Below are 15,721 nucleotides of genomic sequence, written 5' to 3' on the forward strand. Positions count from 1 at the left end.
AGGGAGAGAGAAAGGGAGAGATAGAGGGGGAGAAAGAGAGGGAGAGAGAGGAAGAGGGAGAGAGAGAGGCAGAGAGAGAGGGAGAGAAAGAGAGCAGAGAGGCAGAGGGGGAGAGGGAGAGCGAGGAAGAGGGAGAGGAAGAGGGGAGGGAGAGAGAGGAAGAGGGGAGAGAGGGAGAGAGAGGGAGAGAGGAAGAGGGGGAGAGGGAGGGAGAGGGAGGGAGAGAGAGGACGAGGGGAGAGAGGGAGGGGGAGGGAGAGAGGAAGAGGGGAGAGAGGGAGAGAGAGAGGGAGAGGGAGGGAAAGAGAGGAAGAGGGGGAGAGCGAGAAGAGGGGGAGAGAGAGGGAAGGAGAGAGGAAGAGGGGGAGAGAGGGAGAGAGGGGGAGAGAGAGGAAGAGGGAGAGAGAGGGGGAGAGAGGGAGAGGAAGAGGGGAGAGAGGGGAAGAGGAAGAGGGGGAGAGAGAGGAATAGGGAGAGAGAGCAAGAGAGGGAGGTAAGGAGAGAGAGAGAGGAAGAGGGGGAGAGAGGGAGAGAGGGGGAGAGAGGGAGAAAAAAGAGGGGAGAGAGGGGGAGAGAGAGGAAGAGGGGAGAGAGGGAGAGAGAGAGAGAGAGAGAGAAGAGAGGGGGAGAGAGGGAGAGGGGGAGAGAGAGGAAGAGGGAGAGAGAGGGGGAGAGAGGGAGAGGAAGAGGGGAGAGAGGGGAAGAGGAAGAGGGGGAGAGAGAGGGAGAGAGAGCAAGAGAGGGAGGGAGAGAGAGGAAGAGGGGGAGAGAGAGAGAGAAGGAGGAAGAGGGAGAGAGAAGAAGAGGGGGAGAGAGAGGGAGGGAGAGAGAAAGGGAGAGATAGAGGGGGAGAAAGAGAGGGAGAGAGAGGAAGAGGGAGAGAGAGAGAGAGGGAGAGAGGAAGAGGGGGAGAGGGAGGGAGAGAGAGGAAGAGGGGGAGAGAGGGAGGGGGAGGAGAGAGAGGAAGAGGGAAGAGGGGAGAGAGGGAGAGAGGGAGGGAGGAAGAGGGGGAGAGGGAGGGAGAGAGAGGAAGAGGGAGAGAGAGGGAGAGGGGGTTACAGTGGGGGGTGCTGGTATTGAGCCAGTATCAACAGCCCCTCCTTCCCATGACGAGTTTTTAAAATACTATAATGATCTGTATGACCATTGTCTTGTGCATTGCTCTTCTGGACCAGAATATTATTGCCGTAAAACAAATTATTCACCAATTCCCGAGAATTGATCTAACAGGCTCCTGATTATATAAACTGGGTTTCACAAGAACAACACTATAGCCTCAGATACATGTGTGAGAGATGCACCAGAACTAAAGGATAATATTTCATAAGTCACACATTGTATAATCCCTGTAAGAGGGAGCAAAGCCTGTCAGTGTTTGTGTAGCTCCTGTCCTTCCCCTTAAATACAGTATCACTCTTAAAGCAGCATTTTATTATGAGCATCAGTGAGATTAAGGACTGGTGCTCAGTCTCTTCACTCCAGGGCTCTTACACAGACAGGACCAATATGACTCTGACTGGCTTCATCAGCTTGTGGAAAGGATGCTGAAGATTCCCCCTGTACAGTGACAATGTGGAGCTCCCTGCCCCCAGTACTCACTGTATTGAACAGTCCCCAGCATCTTCTCCCACACTCTGTACTTCAGATTGCCCAGGTGCTTGGCCACATCAACCAGCGCTCCTGAGACCTTCTCTGGATCCCCCAGGGTGCACTGGGCTCTGCAATAATATTCAGGAGTCACTTGTGCTGTGGGCGTGGTTTCATTACCATAGAAGATTATCAGCAGCAACATCAGATCTTCATTCTGTAAGAAAATGGCTCCATCCCTCCCAGCGTTCTGCCACACAGCCCCACTGAGAGACACACACTCACAGCCCCACTGAGAAACACACACTCACAGCCCCACTGAGAGACACACACTCACAGCCCCACTGAGAGACACACACTCACAGCCCCACTGAGAGACACACACTCACAGCCCCACTGAGAGACACACACTCACAGCCCCACTGAGAGACACACACTCACAGCCCCACTGAGAGACACACACTCACAGCCCCACTGAGAAACACACACTCACAGCGCCACTGGGAGACACACACTCACAGCCCCACTGGGAGACACACACTCACAGCCCCACTGAGAGACACACACTCACAGGACCTGATGAGAGAGGATAGAGTTTGCTTACCTGATTTGTGTGTCCTTGTAGCTCTGAAATAAGGAAAGTGAATTATTCTCACTATAGTCCATACTCAGTCCATTAATACTGTGTTAGAAACCACATATCTGATTGTAGAATACTGAACATTCTTTAGATATGATGTAAGATATGTTGTGTTCAGATTCAGGCCTTCAGAGGAACAGGGTGATTGGATGGGGCAATATTATCAATATTATATTGCTTGTAAGAATGCTGATGTCCTCTGACATCAGAGCCACACTGATACCCTAATCCAGGCCTGCAGTCTTTGGGCCTGACCTGCTGACCTCCTGCAGTCTCTGAAGAGACACCAGAACCAGGGCAGGGCCCTGCCAGAATATCCTTTTGATTGCAGTCTGTAACATTCAATTCAAATCATTCACTGAGTGTCTGTATTCAGCATGACTGTTGACACTGGACAGTTGAAATCTACATTGCTAGAAGCAGTTCCATATTAAAGAGGAAACCAACGTGGTTTCATTTGGTTTTATTATATGGAACATGGAGATTGCCAGTGCCCAGATTTAACAATTCCTTCCTTTTCATTGATATTTGTCATTCTTAATAATAATGAATTTAAATTATATGTAGGTTAAGTGAGGGTTCTGGCACACAATACCACTTGTGTTCAGTATTCAGAGAGCTGAACATCTTAACAAGGATATTGTTTGTTTCTCATTATACTTAATCCTCGCTTCCCCGACAATGACATAGAACAATAAATGAACTGCTTTAACATGGTTATACATGTGTACAGAGTGTGTGATGAGCTGCTTTAACATGGTTATACATGTGTACAGAGTGTGTGTGATGAGCTGCTTTAACATGGTTATACATGTGTACAGAGTGTGTGTGATGAGCTGCTTTAACATGGTTATACATGTGTACAGAGTGTGTGTGATGAGCTGCTTTAACATGGTTATACATGTGTACAGAGTGTGTGTGATGAGCTGCTTTAACATGGTTATACATGTCTACAGTGTGTGTGATGAGCTGCTTTAACATGGTTATACATGTGTACAGAGTGTGTGTGATGAGCTGCTTTAACATGGTTATACATGTGTACAGAGTGTGGGTGTAGCAGGAGAATGAGAATGAGAATACTATATTGTCTAAATTATATATTGTGTGAGCATTAACAGCAGTTTGCATAGAGTCCTACAGATACAGAGTGAACAGATCTTACCTGCAGGAATGAGACATCTTCAGCTCCCAGCTCCTGTTCTATGGCTCTGATCTGTTCTGAAAGGGATGATATCTCTTCTGTCATCTTCTCAATCTTCTCCTTCATCATCTGACTCTTCTGCTCCTCTTCCTTCCTCAGTGCAGTGATCCTGGCCGCCTCTTCATCTTTTAGGAACTGCTGAAGTTTCTCAAACTCCATCTTTATCTGTCTTTCTGTGTGCTGGGCCTGGCTCTGGAATAAACATTATTCACCATCATTTCAGCACAATCCAGTGCTGCATTTTCAACACTGTGATTTCAAGGCCTCAGTACAGTACCTTGATGTGCTCTGCTGTTTGATCACATATTAGTTTCACTGCATTGAAGGCTTCTAGCTTCTCCTGCAGTGGAGCCAGTGCAGTCCTGAGTTTCTCCTGGAACGAAATGACAGAGTCCACACTTTACTGAGGAACCAGACCCACAGTAAAATTCACTGCCTACACAGACAGCACAACAGCCCCTGCCCAGACAGAGGAGAGCCAGAATGGAGACTCAGGTCACAGCTTGAGTAAAAACACTGTGCTCCCTGAGACACATATCAGTGCCCTGCCTCTGTCAGGACATGCCAGGTACAGACGTTTTGGGCCCCCCTGCTCAAAAAGCCTTTTACAATGAATATCTCAGTGAACTGAAGCTATTTCTGCACATTTTAAAGCAAGACTTTTTATTTACATTTTTTACAGTTTCAAAATAATAAAGAAAAGAAAAAGGCCCTTGGGAAGTTTGGGAACCCTGTCAGTTAGTACTTTGTAACTCCTCCTCGGGAAACTATAACAGGTTGTAAACACTTCCTGTAGCCAGTTAAGAGTCTCTAAATTCTTGCTTTCGGAATTATTCCCCATTATTCCTGGCAGAACACCTCTAGCTCAGAAATATTCTTCGGCCTCCTTGCATGTACAGCATGTTTGAGATCTCTCCACAGTCTGGGGACTGTGGTGGCCATTCCAAAACCTTCATCCGTCTTTCTTCAAGGTCCTTCATGGTTGATTTTGAGGTATGCTTTGGATCATTATCTTGCTGGAACACCCAACCTCACTTCAACTTCTATGTCTGGGCTGACTACTACATTACATTACATTACATTATTGGCATTTGGCAGACGCTCTTATCCAGAGCGACGTACAACAACAACAACTACTAAACAAACAAACTCCTAAACATTAGCCTCTAGAATTTATTTGTATTTGGTGGAATCCATTCTTCCTTCCACTCATACAATATTTCCTGTGCCCCCAGCTGCCACACAACCCCAAAGCATAATGGATCCACCTCCATGCTTCACAGTTCAAGGTGTTCTCCTCTACAAAGGCTTCACCCTTTTTTTTCTCCACACATACCTTCTTTGGTGGTGGCCAAAAAGCATTGTGCCAGAAGGCTTCAGGTTTTCTTTCTGGCAACTCTGCCATGTAGGTCTTTGTTGTTTAAAGTACGTTGTGTGAGGTATGATGTATGTGCTGTGACAGGTTCTACCCAAACCGGCTTCATTTGTCAGTTAGACTAAATGCAGCCAACTTCAGACTTCCTTTTGATTATTTAATCAACATTTGCAGGTGGAAATTGTTGCATTATGGTTTGTGTGTGTGTGTGTGTGTGTGTGTTAACACCAGACAGAACAGCCACACACACCGACGGCGATTGGCTGCCATGCAAGGCCCCCGACCAGCTCGTCAGGAGCATTTGGGGGTTAGGTGTCTTGCTCAGGGACACTTTGACACAGCCCAGGCGGGGGATCCAACCGGCAACCCTCCGACTGCCAGACGACTGCTCTTACTGCCTGAGCCAATGAGACGACTGCTCTTACTGCCTGAGCCAATGAGACGACTGCTCTTACTGCCCGAGCCAATGAGACGACTGCTCTTACTGCCTGAGCCAATGAGACGACTGCTCTTACTGCCTGAGCCAATGAGACGACTGCTCTTACTGCCTGAGCCAATGAGACGACTGCTCTTACTGCCTGAGCCATGTCGCCCTGCATGGCTAAGGGTCCCCTTTCCTTTTTGTAAAACAGTGAAAAGATTCAAATAAAAATGTGGTTATTGGTTATTTTAACATATCTTTACATTTGAAATTATTTTCTTTTTTTAAAACACGCTAAATGACACAAAATAATCTTTTAGACAGAGACTTAAACTAATGAGACGAAGACATCAAAAGAATGAAAACAAACTTTAAGAAAGAGTGATTACAAAATATTCCAAAATAAGAATAACCTTACAAAACTTAACAAAATCTATTTCTACGACAAAGAAACTAAGGTGGATTAAAAGACAAAGAAATAGTAAAGAAAAAAGTCAATTTTGCTCAGATTTAGTTGTCCCGAGAGGCTTCTGTGTCCCTTGGGGGGGTGGACTATATGATAAACTCCTTCCAATGGTCCACCCCCCACTTCTCTCTAGCCAGGGGTTTGTTTCAATGGATGTCCACCAGAATGCCGTCCTGGAGGAGGTTCTGAATCCTCCTCCGGAGAGTGACCAGGTCTACCGATGTTTTTTGGTATATTCAAATAAATTCAAATAAAAAGCAATCATAAATTTTGCCTCATGTTTAACTAACCATTTAGAGTTCAGGTTTGCTTTCAAACACATAGAGATTTATTGTAACAGACATTTGAACCAGGGCTGCCCAAATTTTTGCACACCACTGTAAACGGGTGTGACTGCAGATAGTTAAACCACTAATGTTCTGTATTTTTTGGTGAAAATTAAATTCACAAAGGTTTTAAAATGAACTTGTCTCAGGTTTAATGTGCTGTATCCTTAGTCTCTAGTGACACAATAATCTGAGGCATGAACTTTGACCCCTACTGTCCCATGCTGAGCACTGCTCCCTAACACAGCTCTGAGAATGTCTCCACACTCCTGCCCCTCCCCCCTGTCTCTCTCGGTCAGTCATGTGACACGTAGTTAGGAGCTCAAACTGCAGTCAGGCCTGAGAACTAAAATAGCTCCTTTTGCAGAACATATACCTTTGGAAATAATGTAACAACTTCATTAGAAATTCTAAATCATTTTTTAAAAATGAAGAATCAAGATATGACTGTATTTCTGACACATTTCTTCATGTTTTCAAACAGAGAGCATTCTCCAAGCTCTCAGCAGATGAGAGCACTAAAAATATAAACTTTTTAAACATCAGATAAATATTAAGTAAATAAAAGAAATGATGAACATTTAAATTCTGTTCTCAAACATTTACCTTATAATCTTCTGAAGCCTCCTGGACTGGTAGCATTATATGAGTTCTATGTTTTTTAGAAGTTTGACAGATAACACAGACGGGTGTTTGATCCTCCAAACAGAAGAGTTTGAGTTTCTCACTGTGCAGACTGCAGAGCACTTCAGATCCTGCTTCAGCTCTCTGACTTCTCTCCTTTGAGAATGCCTCACAGGTATTCCTCAGAGCAAGATTAGGGGGAAGAAGATCCTTAGAATATTTTCTCCTGCAAACTGGGCACTCCTGAGATCCCTTCTGATCCCAGTACTGCTGCAGACAGGCCTTACAGAAACTGTGACTGCAAGTCAGGATAACAGGATCCCTGAAGATTTCAGAGCACACAGGACAGGAGAGCTCCTCTTCCAGGAGAGAAGATCCAGACGCCATTCTGTCTCCGTCTGTTCTGAGCTCAGGAATGGCTTCTGCTAAATCTGTAGTTTAGTTTCACTTTCCTTCACTGCTGTTAAAAATTTAATGTCTAGAAATTAATCCCAAATCTCTGTTCTGACCTGTCTATATTTCTTCATCAAGGAACATCTTTAAAAACTCTTTAACTTCTTAAAGAGTGAAATCGTTTCACCGTGAAATCGTTTCATAAGGTCCCCCGTGTATCTAAAGCGTCTGTGTGTGAGAAACTGTACTTTGCTCTTCCTGTTTGACACACCTGTTTATCAGAGACATCATTTCCTGCAGGGGGCAGCATTGTGCCACTGAGGTCAGAGTGACTGATCTGCCCGCAGTTTCACACCAGCCCTGCTCTCCAGATTCTTTGAGGAGATGCACTTATTTATTTATTCATTTATTCCTTTATTTAATTCTGTTGCATTCAATTCGTTATTCGGTATTCGTAATAATCCACATATATTAATAGTATCAAATAATAGTATCTGTTCGATGTTCATAGTAAATACTCCAGACATTGAAATTAATACTACTACTACTACTACTACTACTAATAATAATAATAATAATAATAATTACATATATGGAATGTTTGGAATAATATTTGATGTCCAGGGATCCCATACAGTCGGTCTATTAAACTGGCTATATATATATATATATATATATATATATATATATATATATATATATATATATATATTATAGTAATATAATAATATGTTTGGGGGCCGAATTACCTTCAACTGCAAGTGGAACTAACCCTGAAACACTTAGCAGTCAACGGACACTTGAAGGCTCGAACAATAACGTCATCAATCAGCGCCAGTAGAATAATGAGCCGCAAATGTACTTTTAAGTCAGCCCTTTCTTGATTACATTTATTTCTAATATAAATATAGCAACGCCAAGGAACAAATAACGAAGTCAAGGGCTTTTGGTGCGTTTATAGCTGACCGGGTAAGTGGCGGTAGCGTTAGCTTCAGATAGCTAGCGTGGTTGATTAGAGGGAGACGTTAGCAAGGTGACCGGCGCGAGGTAACTGACTTTAGCTAGCTAACGTTATAATAAAATCATGGCCCGGTATCCGTTTGCTGATCACGCATTTAGTTATACGATGTGTGTTATTACATCACAACATTCAGCACATGACAGTGTTGGCTAGTTGGCTGTAAAATGTTTATAATTCTGATGTGTTGTATTCTCTGATATTTTTTTCCGGAGCAGAAGCGATGGCTTTCCTCGGGAATCTGAGACCGTTGATGTCATCTCTCACGAACGGTGGGTTTCGCTGACGAACATCGCTGTCGCATCCCAATGCCATCGCTGTTTTGATAGCTGCTGATGCTAATATGGAGTAGCTACATTTATGTTTAGACATACCTTCATGCTTCATGCTGTCAGTGTCATTGTGATGGTTATTATTGACGTCAGTGTTACAATGGCAACTTATGTAGGATCCCATGCATTATGAAATATTGCGGGTGGTTGTAGGGGAAAATTCACAGAACAAAAGATCTCCCTCCTAAAAGCATGATAAACAATCACAAGTCAAATTCAGACTCCACCTTAGTGAGCAGGCTGGTTCCTCCAAAACTCTCGACGATGTGTGCTAAAAGTTTATCAATATATCTGCATTAAAGTATGATATGTTCTGTTGGCGTTGTCATCTTAGGGCAGGATAACCGGTTTACAAGTTGTATACGGGAAATAAAGCACGCTCGCCGTCGGTCTCATTTACCGGGAAGAAGAAGGTTTTATTATTCACGCACTTACATATATAACCTCACGTAAAACAGTGACGTCATTAAACATACGTGAAACGTTGAGGTCACGTCACCAACATAAACTAGACCACTGCATGAGAGCATAACAATTATTACATAGATTAACACCCCCACTTGCTCTCATAATGAATAAATCAAATAAACACATTTTCACATTTGTCTGTTACATTACATGAGGGTAAGTTCTTCTCAACTAGGTTTAACCTACATTCCAAACAAAAAACCTCCAAACTTATCTATCTTAAACTTAGTTGCAGGCTTAGTCATGATGTCAGCTACCATGTCTGCTGTTGGACAATATTCTATAGTTATTTTACCATCATTGAGTGCAGATCTAACAAAATGAAATCTGACATCAATGTGTTTGCACCTCTGGCGACTTACGTGATCTTTAGACAAAGCAATTGCCCCTTGGTTGTCCTCAAACACTTTCACTGGTTCATATTTGCACATATTATCCATACCATTCAGTAGTTGTACAAGATATAGACATTCCTGTGTAGTTGCACCCAAAGCCATATATTCAGCTTAGTAGATAGTAGATAATGCAACCGTGGGCTGCCTCTTTGATTTCCATGACACAGCTGGACCTCTATCAGTGAGACCTAAACAATACCCTGTTGTACTGCGTCTATCATTTAGATCTGCAGCCCAATCAGCATCACTATATGCCACCAGTTTGAGTGTTTCTTTGCTTTTCTTGTAGCATAACTCCTTATCGATCGTGCCTTTCAGGTATCTCATCACATGTTTGGCTGCTATCATGTGTTGTTGTTTTGGCTGTGACAGGTACTGTGATGGCTTACTGACAATCCAGCTTAGATCTGGTCTTGTACATGTCATTACATAAATCAAGCTCCCTATCACCTCCCGATATCTCTTAGGATCGATAAGTTCACCATCACCATTAAAATCCAGTTTTTGTTCACATGGAGTCGACCTTGGTTTACACTCAGACATACCAAACTTCTCCAGTATTTTTGATATGTACCTATTTTGGTTCATCCTCACTTCTCCCCCACTCTGATTGAAATCAATACCTAAAAAATGTTTAAGTTTCCCTAGATCTTTCATTTTAAATTTTGCTGTCAGCATTCTCTTCACATTATTGAGTGATTCATTGTCCCTGGCTGCAATAAGTAGATCATCCACCCAAATGATTATTATTATTCTATCACTCTCTGTTCCTTTAGTGTATACACAATGGTCTGCTGGATTTTCAGTAAACCCATTTTCACTGAGGTGATCGTTTAACATTCTATTCCAATTCCGTCCTGACTGTTTCAGACCATATAGTGATTTGTTCAGTTTACCGACTAGTTTTTCACCTGTCTCTGATTTTACCTCAAACCCTTCTGGTTGCTCTATGTACACTTCACAGTCAATTGGAGCATGTAAATAAGCTGTTTTAACATCCATCTGGTGGAGTTCAAGGTCATATTGAGCTGCCATCTGTATCATGGTACGAATTGATGTCATATTCGCAGTTGGAGAGAAAGTCTCCTTGTAGTCTATTCCAGCTACTTGGCTGTAACCTTTTGCAACATATCTTGCCTTATATGTCTCAGTGTCGTCAGTATTGTTTTTGACTGCATACACCCACTTACCCCCCACTGCATTCTTACCCATAGGCAGTGTAGTCAATGTGTATGTGTTGTTTTCTCTAAGAGAATTGATCTCTTCTTTCATTGCACTGGCCCAAATCTGTGATTTTGTTGAGCCCATGGCTTCATCAAAAGTTTGTGGTACACCACACACCATCCTATAGCAGTAGTCAATATTGGCTAGTATTTGGTCCTCACTATCAACATCTGACATATAGTCGTTCAAGTATTTTGGAGCATTCCTATCTCTTCTGGGATAACGTGTACTATGACTATCCCTTGTGTGTATGTCATCTCTGTTGTCTGTCTCTTGTGTGAGTCATTTCTGGATTTGCCATGTCAGACTCTTGGTTCACTGTTGGAGTCTGATTAGCGATCTGGGGTTTTGGCATGGGGGATGTGGATCTCTTCCCATAAACATCATCGGTCATCATTAGATCAGTCTGAGTTTCATGTTCACTTACGCTCTTCGTAATGAACTTTACAAGCCTGTGCTTGAGTACTTTCCCTGTGTCTGGGTAGTAGACTAGTAGTGCAGGGCTGTTCTTATCAAACCCTACAAACCGCCCCTTCTCACATTTGGCATCTAGCTTTTTCTTGTCTTGCTTATATGCATAGCATACCGATCCGAACACCCTCATTTTAGAAAGATCAGGTTTCTTCCCTGTTAACATGTAGTACGGTGTTTGCTTAATGCGACTATTGTAGCACCTGTTGCGAATTATTGCAGCAGTCATCACAGCATATGTCCACAACTCTTTAGGTAATTTGCTCTCAATAATCATACATCTCGCCATTTCGAATAATGTTCTCCAATTTCTTTCAGCTGTACCGTTTTGATGGGGCGAGTAAGGAGCTGAGGTCTCATGTCGTATATTATTCTTAGTCAACAACTCTTGAAACTCTTTTGCTGTGTACTCTGTGCCATTGTCTGACCTAATACACTTGATTTTCCCATAGGGGGCAGTGTCTGCAATGAACTTTTCAGTTGCTTTGGTAGTATCACTCTTTGCCTTCAAAAAATACATAAATACTACACTAGTGTAATCATCTGTAAATGATAAAGCATAGCGAAAACCATCCTTTGCTTTTGGATCAATAGGACCAGCTAAATCAGTGTGCACAAGCTCAAGTGCTCCCTTTGCTCTTACATCAGGTTCTCTGTTTCTACTCTGAGCAAATTTCCCTAGTGTGCAGACCTTACAGTCTAGGCTAGATCTATCAACCTTCCCTTGATTTTCATTCCGTCTACAACATTTTGCAGTTTAGAGACATCATCATAGTTACAGTGACCTAGGATTTCGTGCCAGGTTTGGATATCATAGCATGCATGACAACCATCATCACCATCATCACTGTAGGTGTCTAGGTAGTACAGTCTGTTATACTCTTTGATGTCAAACCTGGTCCCGTCTTTGTGGATGAGCTGGTCACTTCCTTGTTGAAAGGTCACTGAAGCGCCATTGGCTGTTGCAGTTTTCACTGAGAAAATGTCCTGTGGGTAGGATGGGATATACAGGGACCTTTTCAGTGTCGCCTTCACCCGTTTGCCCTCACTGTTCATCAGGAACACCTCCGCATCACCTCCTTTTGACGCTACACCGATGGTCCTTGTCCCATCAGCTAATTCCAAATAGTGCTTCTCTGGCTGGAAAGTGTCGTCAAAGTTCTTGAATTTTCCAATATCCGTTATTATGTGTGATGTTGCGCCTGTATCGACCATCAGGCCTCTCGGTCTCGATCCTCTGAGCTGACTGTCACTTATCTTGAATGCATATCCATGTTGTTCACCCTCGACATCAGTCGCTTGCTTCACGTCATCGCTCCTTCTCCGTCTGCACGTGGCGTCTTTGTGTGTTGCACTTTTGCAAAAGCTGCACCACTGTTTCGGCCGCTCGTTCTGCTCGTTTGGGCATGCCCTGGCTATATGCCCTTTCTGGTTGCAGTTATAACAAATAATGTTCTCTCTTCCCCTCGCTCCTGAGGTCACTTTCATCACGCCGTCATCATTTGAGCTAGCATTTAGCTTCTCAGTGCTCTCGAAACTTCTCAGTTTGGTTTTGAAATCAGCAAACGTTATTTTCTCATCACCCTGCGTTATGTGGATGGAAAAAGGTTTAAACGACTCCGGCAGCCCCTTCAGAATCATTGCAATCAAAAGACCATCACTACGAGTCTCTTCAGCATTCCTCAGTGCTGTTATAGCGGTCTCTGCACGAATAATATAGTCCGTGACACTCTCGTTAGCAGCTTTCTGCAGTGACGTTAACTCGGTGTACAAGCTAATCACATGTGGTTTCCCTTTACCTGCGTAGTGGTCCCTTAGTATTTTCAAGGCTTTTCAGCCGCTTCTCTCATAACCAGGGAGAGACTTTTATCATCTAAAAATTGAATTAGTTCTGCATAAGCTTCTTCATTTTTATTTGCATCGTCCTCCCTTTCATAGCTGGGGACGGGCTCGTACAATATGGTGTCCTTCAGCCCTTGTAGACGCATGTGGCCCAAAAACTTTGTCTCCCATAACTCGTAATTCTTTTAATCTCCGTCGAAACACAACCTGCTCCATCGGTTTCCAACGTCCCTCCTGGGCCCATAACCTGTTGGCGTTGTCATCTTAGGGCAGGATAACCGGTTTACAAGTTAGTTGTATACGGGAAATAAAGCACACGCTCGCCGTCGGTCTCATTTACCGGGAAGAAGAAGGTTTTATTATTCACGCACTTACATATATAACCTCACGTAAAACAGTGACGTCATTAAACATACGTGAAACGTTGACGTCACGTCACCAACATAAACTAGACCACTGCATGAGAGCATAACAATTATTACATAGATTAACATGTACCCTGTATAGTTTCAAACTGATTAACTGCTAAATTGTGCTAGAATTACACAGCAGCCAGCTGGCGGGGGGGGGGGGGGGGGGGGGGGGCGTCTTGAACTGTGTAGACCAAACTGTCAAGGACATGGGCAGAGCAAGATATGACTGTACAGCTGATTTCTCCGGGACTCTCGATGTTTTATGCCAGAAGTGTATCTATTTGACCTAGAACATTAATTATAGCTGAGCTTATGAAAACGCAAGAAACCACAGTGAAAACTGTTGAAATGAGAGCAAAGAATGCTACGTACATTTACTCCCTTAGAAGAGAATAATTAATCAAATGTTTAGTATGTCTGTATATTAGAAAAGAATATTAGAAGTGAATATTAAATGAAATGTTTAGTGTGTCTGTATATTTTCAAAGATTACTGCTGCTTAGTTTGTCTTATAAAAGCGAAAGATACAGAGTGACGTGTATGGATGACGTGTTAGAGGCGGGGCATCCAGAACTTTATGAGGTCTGGTAGTTTGCCAAGAGCAGGTGTGGGGTGAAGTGAGGACACGTAGTTGGCAGAATGCCCTGAACTTTGTACAGAGTTGGCGGAGCATAAGGACCGTTGGCAATTTGCCACAATGACGTTGTGGGAGGAGCGTTGGGAGGAGTTACGATAAGAAAAGTGTGGGTGATTTGAGAATGAGGTTTGAGGAGGAGTTGTAGGTGGAGTATCTGTGTATAAAATGGGTGTAAAAATGACAGTTGGGGTTCAGTTCTGGAGAACTGATCCGGCTTTATGCGCTGCTGCTAATAAAGTCTGATTTTCCTGAAGAACTTGCTGCCGTGGTGTCTTTTCCCTCGCGAAGATGTTTTTCGACAAATTGAAGATTTGGACTCTGTCGTTTCCTAGACACGAAATGGTCTGGATTTTTTAAAAATTCTACTGGTCCTGGAGCACCTAACAAAACAATGAACCGCCTTTTGAAAGCAATTCACTTATGATTATCTGCTTATATAAGGACACATAAATATTTAGCGTTGATTGACTTTTTAAGTTTGATAGACTATTTGTAAATTTATACGGTTTAAAGCATTTTTAATCATGAAAAAACTGGTTTAAGCAGGTAGATTTAATGTTGTGGCTGATCGGTGTATAACAATAGCAATAATGAATCAATAAATATGTATATGTTTGTGTTTATTGTGGGTAAATAAACCTCTCTCTCTCCCTCTGCAGTGTCCCAGTGTCTCTCGTCCCTTTGGGCCCGGCCCCCCCTCTCCAGAACCATGGCGACGCTGAACCAGATGCACCGGAAGGGCAAGCCCCCCGCGCCCCCCCGCCAGCCAGGGGCCACTGGGGGCCGGCCCCAGCTGAAGGGCGTGGTCCTGAAGACCCTGATCCGCAAGCCCAAGAAGCCCAACTCGGCCAATCGCAAGTGCGCCCGCGTGCGGCTGTCGGACGGCCGGGAGGCGGTGTGCTTCATCCCTGGGGAGGGACACAGCCTGCAGGAGCACAACGTGGTGCTGGTGCAGGGCGGCCGCACACAGGACCTGCCGGGGCTCAAGCTCACTGTGGTGCGCGGCAAGTACGACTGCGCTCACGTGGTGAAGAAGAAACAGTGACCCTGGGGCCAGCTCCGCGCACGGTGCGTCAGTCAGTCCCTCACGGTGCGTCAGTCCCTCACGGTGCGTCAGTCCCTCACAGTGCGTCAGTCAGTCCCTCACGGTGCGTCAGTACCTCACGGTGCGTCAGTCCCTCACGGTGCGTCAGTCAGTCCCTCACGGTGCGTCAGTCCCTCACAGTGCGTCAGTCAGTCCCTCACGGTGCGTCAGTCCCTCACGGTGCGTCAGTCCCTCACGGTGCGTCAGTCAGTCCCTCACGGTGCGTCAGTCCCTCACAGTGCGTCAGTCAGTCCCTCACGGTGCGTCAGTCCCTCACGGTGCGTCAGTCCCTCACGGTGCGTCAGTCAGTCCCTCACGGTGCGTCAGTCCCTCACGGTGCGTCAGTACCTCACGGTGCGTCAGTCCCTCACGGTGCGTCAGTCAGTCCCTCACGGTGCGTCAGTACCTCACGGTGCGTCAGTCCCTCCTGCTCCCTGCGGTCCATCAGTACCTCCTGCTCCGTGCTGCACTTCCTGAACAACTCTCTGCTAACTTTCTGTGTGTGCCCGGGCACAGTGGACCTTGCCATTGAACCTTATGTGGAGTGATGTATTTAATAAAAAATGATTTTCCTTTCATTTTTGTACATGAATTTAATTTAGTGAGGATACATTAAATATAATATGATAAAATGTACAGTCGTGTTAAAACAAAATAGCAGTACAACATCAGTAACCTGATGAACCACTGTTATTAGTAGTAGTGATATTTCTGCATGGCAAATACTTGTAGATGTAGTAGTGTAGTAGAAAAACAACAGACCCAACTGTCATGACATGCACGCTGCTTGTTCTGAGTAATTGA

The 15,721-nt window shown here is 44.2% G+C and overlaps 1 protein-coding gene across 3 annotated transcripts; it reads left to right on the top strand.

Moving 5' to 3' along the window:
- The first annotated feature begins 7,831 nt into the window (after window positions 1-7,831).
- LOC133120048 (small ribosomal subunit protein uS12m-like) lies at window positions 7,832-15,493 on the top strand. Of its 3 annotated transcripts, none has more exons than XM_061230200.1 (4): window positions 7,832-8,002; window positions 8,270-8,323; window positions 14,493-14,917; window positions 15,324-15,493. In XM_061230200.1, exons 2-3 carry the CDS (start codon window positions 8,275-8,277, stop codon window positions 14,876-14,878), a joined length of 435 nt encoding a protein of 144 aa, XP_061086184.1. In that variant the 5' UTR covers window positions 7,832-8,002; window positions 8,270-8,274; the 3' UTR covers window positions 14,879-14,917; window positions 15,324-15,493. The 3 variants fall into 3 exon arrangements, with proteins under 3 accessions (XP_061086184.1, XP_061086185.1, XP_061086186.1); XM_061230201.1 differs by having other exon boundaries at window positions 7,837-7,982; XM_061230202.1 differs by having other exon boundaries at window positions 8,001-8,080.
- Window positions 15,494-15,721: the final 228 nt, after the last annotated feature.

This window comes from Conger conger, unplaced genomic scaffold (genome assembly GCF_963514075.1).
Source record: "Conger conger unplaced genomic scaffold, fConCon1.1 SCAFFOLD_69, whole genome shotgun sequence".
Lineage (NCBI taxonomy): Eukaryota > Metazoa > Chordata > Actinopteri > Anguilliformes > Congridae > Conger > Conger conger.